The sequence below is a fragment of the Macadamia integrifolia genome, chromosome 11, assembly GCF_013358625.1.
Source record: "Macadamia integrifolia cultivar HAES 741 chromosome 11, SCU_Mint_v3, whole genome shotgun sequence".
Taxonomy (NCBI): domain Eukaryota; kingdom Viridiplantae; phylum Streptophyta; class Magnoliopsida; order Proteales; family Proteaceae; genus Macadamia; species Macadamia integrifolia.
The window spans coordinates 30,102,432-30,110,131 of NC_056567.1; the positions used below are offsets into that span (position 1 = coordinate 30,102,432).

General features: G+C 36.0%; 1 protein-coding gene across 2 annotated transcripts; it reads left to right on the forward strand.

Moving 5' to 3' along the window:
- The first annotated feature begins 3,655 nt into the window (after positions 1-3,655).
- On the forward strand, positions 3,656-7,471 carry LOC122094395 (NEP1-interacting protein-like 2). 2 transcript variants are annotated; one of them, XM_042665184.1, is made up of 4 exons: positions 3,656-3,986; positions 4,107-4,255; positions 4,502-4,666; positions 5,911-7,471. In XM_042665184.1, the coding sequence occupies exons 1-4, from the start codon at positions 3,884-3,886 to the stop codon at positions 6,058-6,060; spliced, it is 567 nt and encodes a 188-aa protein (XP_042521118.1). In that variant the 5' UTR covers positions 3,656-3,883; the 3' UTR covers positions 6,061-7,471. The 2 variants fall into 2 exon arrangements, with proteins under 2 accessions (XP_042521118.1, XP_042521117.1); XM_042665183.1 differs by having other exon boundaries at positions 3,656-4,255.
- The last annotated feature ends 229 nt before the right edge of the window (positions 7,472-7,700 follow it).

Here is a 7,700-nt window from a genome sequence, read left to right on the forward strand (position 1 = left end):
CGATCGGTTGGCCTAGTTTGGTTCTAGTTTTTATACATTTCATAAAAACCAAATCCGACACTAAACTAATAAGAATTCAGTTCATTCTAAGTGAACCCGGTAAGTTTCGGTTGGACCCTAGAATAACAAATACTGCCATTAACTATTTCTTTTATTTGGCGAAGTCCGAAATTCCCTTTCCCAATTCAATCAAAGAGTCAGATCCCATGTATTAAGAGGTTTTCTCTTTATGGTACAGTTATAGATGATCTTACCAAAAATATATATGCATGAGACACATTTATCGTATGCCCTCTCATATGAGTTTTTTTTTTTTTTCTTCTTCTTCTTCTTCTCCTTCTCGACAATATGAGTCCTATATGAATGATAATCTAATACTGTCATTAGAACGGCATGAGAGATTGCCCTATACTGATGGCGTGATGAACCTTCCCCCCCCCCCAAAAAAAAAAAAAAAGGGTAGTGTTTGAACAGGCAGCATAGTGGAATAAGTAATTATTTTCATTGAAAACAAACACGCATACAACAAATAAAAGAAAAAAAAAAAAAAGTGGGTGGAATGTGTAGGAATGATCATTTTCCTTCGATTCTTTATGAAAGATATCTAGTTGATCAGACTTGTAGTTAAAGAGAATCTTCATACTGGCCTTGTTCTTTATATGGAAATCAGATGCCAAGGGGTCATTCCGTTGACTTGTACTGATGAGAATTTGACTCCATGAGATTTTGAATAAAAAATTGCCAAAGTGGCGTTTTCTTGTGAGTCTTAGCTATTTGGTTCTTGTTGAGGAAAAACAAATTCTTTCTCACCAATATGCAAATTAATGGAAATGCAAAACAATCAAATATGAGAAAGCTAATTAATAACACAATTAAATCAAATCGACAACAAAAAAGCACACTAATTTTTTTCTCCATTGAGGTTCAAAACTAATCATATGGAAGCAAAAGCTTGATCTACTAGTTACCGTGCGTTGGAGTACTCAATTAACTTTGTTGATTAAAATAGAAGAGGGGATATGTGGAGTTGGGCACTTGGGCTATAAACTACTTTTGATTATGATAAAAGTAGTTTAGGTGCTTGAATTTTATGGTTTAAACTTCATATGATATGCTATTAATGATAATCACTTTGGTTGTAATGATAATTTTTCTCCTCAATTAGTAGCTCATTCAGTATGAAGCTGTGTTAGATGGACTTTCCTTCATCCTAGCTTACTAAAGGTTAATTTGCATAATGTGTCTATTTTACAAACAAAGATTGTACAACAATAACAACTAATCAATCTTATCCTAACTAAATGGAGCCGGATCTATAGATTCTTACCTTCCAATCAGCTCTTTTCATGGTCATACTTGATACGAGAACTAAACTAGGCATGTCTTTCCTCATTGTTTCTCCCTTAGTCATTCTAGGTTTGTCTCGGGCTCTTTTAGATCCTTTAATTTGAATCAAATTACTCCTCCACAATGGACCACCTAAAAGCCTCCGTTGAACATGACAATACTACCTCAATAAACTTTTTCATAGCTTATCGTGTATCAGAGCTACTCCCAAATTAACATTAGTTTGATTATTCCTTACTTTATTCTTCCTAATTTTGCCTCACATCTATCTCAACATTTTCCTCTGATCTCAGGTACACTGAGTTTATTTATATGAAGTTTCCTAACAACAACATTCCTCACCATACATCATAGACAGTCGTATGACAGTCCTATATATATACATATATATATATATATATATTAGGCACCGATTGACAATGTTCCATTTATGCCGTTTCTACGTTTTCTTGTTCCCAGAAATAGAAAAATAGCCTAAAAAACATTTGATAAAGTTGTTCCGTTTCACCCATTTCTAGAAACATAAATCAAAATTTATGCCTATTTACAATTCTAGAAACGACTTTGACGAAACAAATCAGACTTGTTGAGAACGTAATTGTATTGTAGGGTCGACCCACGTTTTTGGAGTATATATAATGTATTGTTGCTTGTTGAGAACGTAATTGTATTATAGGGTTTTCACGCAACTAGGGTTTCAGGGTGAATTTTTTCTCGCCGCTGCTAGGGTGTAAATCTCTCTTCTGCATAGCGAATCATCTTCTTCTTCGCCCGAGGACGTAGCACACCACCCTGGTGTGTGAACCTCGTTAAATCTCTGTGTTGTACGGATCTATTGTCTCTTTATTATTCGTGTTTCTTGGTGTTTGTTCTAACAGAACTGATTAGACAAACCTTCAATAGAAATTGTGACCAAGAGAGAAGGTCTCATTGTGTGATCAAATAAAAATTGCAATCACTATTAAAGCTACCATAAATTTCCTCACATTGTTGCAAAGCTTCACACCCATTTCTTAGGATGTCCAAAAAATCCTCAATTAAAATTTCAGTAGGAGAGAGAGAGAGAGAGAGAGAGAGAATAATTCGACTGACCTGATAGTCTTTATCAAATATCAAGTTAAACTCTCTTCACAGACGATGGAATGATTATTGCTCAATATATCAAACCAACATGGGATCTTCAGAAATAATTATAACAGAAGATTAACAATGGGGTTTATAACTGAAACATTAACATAAAAACATAAGCAAAGAGAAAGAAGAAGACCAACACATGTATGAATATTGACATGCAATAAATCACATAAGTGAATTAGATTGTGGAAAGAGCTTGGATCCTATTCTTCTCCCATACTTTAGGGGATGCAGAAATAGTTGTGAACTCATTGGCCAAAAACTGTAGAGACAAAGGCTAGTTATTGATAGTACTTTGGCTCCGAAGAACAAGCATTTCAGAAAGAAAGTCGTCAGTTGAAAAAAGAGAGTTGTAGGCAAAGACAAAGAGAAACCAGAAATTAGGAAAGTAAAACGTTGCACAACAACCAACCAAAAGAAAGAGACAGAGTGCAAGAACCATACCCAGGCTACTTATTTGCCATGCTTGCTGGCTTTTTGGCTCCAGGTACCTTAAGTTACCTGCTAGAAACAAAGACAACCACAAAGAACACTCAAATTTTCCGTCAGAAGCACCTCAAGTCCTCTAATAAAACAGAAACATCGAGCTATTCATGGAATTCTCCGTTCATGAGAAGAAAAAAAAAATCTAGTATAAGAGAATTCGTAGGCATCTGAATTAAATATCTATTTCAAACAAAAGAATACTAAAAAAAAAAAAAATGAAGACTATCAAACTTCATTAGAGCGTTGCAACAAATTAAGCCTACAATCATTCTCTCTAGGATGGCTCTTTACCATCATAATTCATTAGAAAGAACTCAAAGAGAGCTACAACTGAAAACCAGAACATCAAGAACCCATAGAGAAAATGAACAGGAAAACAAGGCACGAATATTACAAGATTCGAAAAGTCTAAGCATGAAAACTCAACTATCAGTTTGTTTCTGTCTTTCTAATATCATCAATACCATTCATTATACAATCAAACAAAAACCCAAAAGAAAATCTTCAATTTCTCCGGATTCTTGCCAAGTGATATGTAACTAAAAACCCAATAGACCAATAATAACAAGAAAAGAAACTCTTGAGATTTTGCTACCTAATGAAAGGAAGAAAGAAGGAAGATTGTGTTGATATACCAAAAAACTAATAAATAAAATAAGAAAAAGATTTCCAAAATAGCAAAATTGGTATATTTTTAACCGTAAGCGTGGGATGGATTTTTTTTTTTTCTTTTTTTGAATAGCAAGTTGCGTGAGAGTTTGGGAGAGTGGAGAGTGGAGAGTGAGAATTTAATATAAAAACAATACTAATTATGGGACGTATTCGGTCCTCTCTCTCTCTCTCTCTCTCTCTCTCTCTCTCTCTCTCTCTCTGTCTCTCTCAGTTGAACCCCTCTTTCTAAGTTGCTCTTGATGATATGGATAGTTTTATTATGGGACGACGGGGACGTATTCAATCCCCCTTCTATGCGCCATTTGTAATGGCTACGCATGTTTCATACGCCTTAGCGCTCGCATTGGGTAAGCTCCACTTCCTTATTCCTTTCAGCACTACACCTTCTAGAGTTTCTAAACTGATCTTTCTTTGTCCTCCTCATTACTCAATCACTACTTGGGCTGGGTTTTTTTTTTTTTTTTCAGCAGGGTTTCTTGTAGGAAGTATTAGGGGAGCAGTTACCAGCCTGACCACGGAAACCAGGTTCTGGACAGGAGTCATAAACGGTGCTATCTCTGGTGTCAAAGCCGGCCTTGATCTGTCGATATCTGTGCTGGTCCAGTCGCCAACCATGGTTAGTGACTTTGGAATGGTTTGAACCACCAATCCAATTCAACCATGTGAAATTAGAAGTTAGGTCCTTTCACATTCAGCTGTGTTTAAGCATGAGGAACGAGGATAAAGTTCTTTTCTCCTATTATATTTTTCAACTATTGATAGGAAAAATATCACACTGCATTGGAATATATATTACTTATTAAAATTTCAAATTTCTTGCAAAATTTTGTTGCTTGTGATTAACAAGAAAGTTGAATTTCAGATGAATTCCAGAGAGAGAAGCGACACAGAGACCTTCCACATTTATGATGTTGATAGCTTCAATGGGCTGTCACCAAACATGATCAATAGGCTCCCTTCATTCAATTTCAGTAGCAGTGAGATTATGGCTCCATCTGATGATATCTGTTGTACAATCTGCTTACAGGTGAGATCCCATTTAAAGATTTTTCTTCTTTTCCCTAAAATGGATCAGATGTAAGTAGTCTCTCTCTTTATCAGGGATTCAAGAACCAGAATCCGATCCAGATACACCGGATCCAAATTCAAAGTTTTTATAACCTTGCTCTCTATGATGTAAATTCAATAAACCAGTGGCTCTCTCAGCTAAAACCATGTACTTGAGAACAAGGCAATAGTTGAGCTTGTACTGATCCCAAGGTTATAAAGATCAGAATCAGTACCTAGAATGTATATCACTCTCCAAACATTAGTTTCATACTAGATCCGCCAAACAGGAATATCCAACCGATCAAATCCCGAATTTTAAATCCTTGATTGATCCAGCAGATGGGGAGTGCACTTGCTCAAGCTGTTGCTAGCTGATGCAGCTTGGAGATTGAAAGATAGAATGATGTAGATTAATTACCAAAATAGACTTGTTTTATTAGGAATAAGCCTAGGGTTGGGTTCCATACATGTTAGGCCTTTGATCCCATGTGTTTTAAGTATAATAGACCACTTTTATGGGTCTAAAAAGGGGGCTCTAAGATTGAGTACGGGATTGCTTGTTAGTTTCCATTTTCATTAGTTTCCTTTCTAGTTGGGCTTGATTTGAGTTATATTTATTTCCTTAGGAGTCAAGTTATTAATTGAGTCAAGTCTTTAGTAGCTAGTTTCCTTTTTCAAATAGTTTCTAATTTCAGTTAGTTTCTAATTTCAGTTTTTAGTAGCTATTGTATTAAGAGAATATTTGGTTTCCTTTTTGAGGAACCTTCTATTTTGTAATTCCCTCCCCCATTGACATTATAAATAAAGAAGAGGAGGCTCCTAAAGACCTAGATGATTTAATAAACAAATTAATGGTTGTTGCTATTGTCTTCTACATGGAGATTTGTCTTGTGTTTGATCAAGGCTGATGGAATTGGTGTTTGATCCTATTAACTCTATGCGGTGTGAAGCACAAGAGGTTCTCTTCTAGTTATCTTCCTCTTTTCTTCCATACTCAAGGTGTTCCAGATCTGATCTACTGTTATAGAGTATCCTACTGTTTTGGGACTAGGTTGGTTTGCCGATTCTAGTTATACATTATAGAAATAACAGTGTGTCAGTTGGTTTCGGTAAGAAGCCACACACAAATGTTAATGAACACCTACAACTGTTTTCTACTCTTTTTTGAAAAGTAAATGACATTACTAATTTCCTTTTCCTATCTTGTGCTGTTATGAGTAGGATCTCACAGAGGGAGACATTGCAAGGAAGCTCCCAAATTGCAGGCACTTATTTCATCTCCAGTGTATAGATAAATGGCTTGTCGGACAAGGATCTTGCCCCCTCTGTAGACAAGAAGTTTGGCTTACAGAAGAGACATTTGATGCATAAAATAAGATAGGAAACAAAGAGCACATTAGGTAGACAGAATCAATTCAGCCACCTTAGTCTCATACCAACTGCTTATATCTTCACATCAATATCAATGTAAAAGTTCTCATTTATAATTGTTGTTAAGCTTATTGAATAATAAAACTTCTCATTTATAATTGTTGATAAGCTTATTGAATGATAATTGAAGTGTGGCTAAATCATTCTATCTAGACTGTTTTAAGAATCACTGCTATGCATTATGCACAAGGGTAAGGGAATTATGTCTATGGCTACTGCCAATTGCAAATCACGAGCGAAAGATAATCCTTTAAGGGATTAACCATTGGTGACTTGCCCCAGTTCAGATACAAAGTCACCCTAACTCGGTAAATGCGATTCAGGGAAAGTGTTGATTTGGGTGAGATACTTCTCAATTCTCACCATAATTGCCACTGAAAGCAAAATTTTAGAACAAATACTAATTTATTTTTATATATTATAAATAAGCATAGACAATATATTAATTGGCAAGCGATGACAACAATAGATTTGAGTATATTCTCTAAAAGGAAATAATGGGGCTGAGAAAATAATCCAAAATCAAGTTTAACTAGAACCCTACTCTGATTATTGCGTTCTGTATTCAGGGATGACATACACCTCTGTTCTAAATGCCAAAATCACTGTGAGGTTAATTAGTTTATGCAAGTTTTAAAAAAATAAAAAATAAAAAAATTCTGTGAGAGAAAACTAGGGATTTGGACTGGATTAAGTAATGGCATATACTGTCTAAACTAAGAAACTGGAGTTCTCAAGGCATGCATGGTTCAGAGTGACTTACCTGTCATCTTTACGTAAAGTTGCCAGAATATGATTAACCTCTTGATTTGAACTCACTGCTTATATATCTGGTATTGGTTATAATTCACAAGAACATTCTGTAGTCTTAGTGAGAACCATGAATCCAAAACCAAATAACTCCAAAGCAAGCATTGTAGATCATAGGAGACTACAGACTGAACTGGATCTTCTTCTTCCCTTTTTTGTGAAGGTGACACCGTTTAAGGCTCAGTCGTCACTGGCGCTCTCATTTCGGGACCATTTTTCTGATTGTCTGAGATTCAAAGAGCCTTAGGTTTCTAAGCTCTCCGAAGGTAATTCACGATCTTCTTTTGAGCATTTTAAATTTAACTCTCAACACAGAGAACCTTTCTTCCTCTGATTCCCTCACACACCAGAGCTCTTCCAATGGAGGATAAGTTTGGATAACCCAACTAACAAGGACCAAATACATTAAGTTTGCAATACATCCAGGATTACTGAACCACTCCTTCCCAAGCCTGGAACAAGTCACATGAATCCCACTCACCTATTCTTCAAGCACTTTTGCAGTGAAGTCCTTGTGTGGACTCTGCAATATGCAAGCTCTCTGTGGTGCGCATAGAGAACCTCAATACATGGTTTATGGTGGTGTTGCTGAACAAACCAAAGTGGGACTCTGTAATATGCAAGCTCTCTGTGGTGTGTCTCAATACATGGTCTATGGTGGTGTTGCTGAACAAACCAATGTGGGACTCTGCAATATGCAAGCTCTCTGAGGAGTGCATAGAGAACCTCAATACATGGTCTAAAGTGGTGGTGTAAAGTGGTGGTGTTGA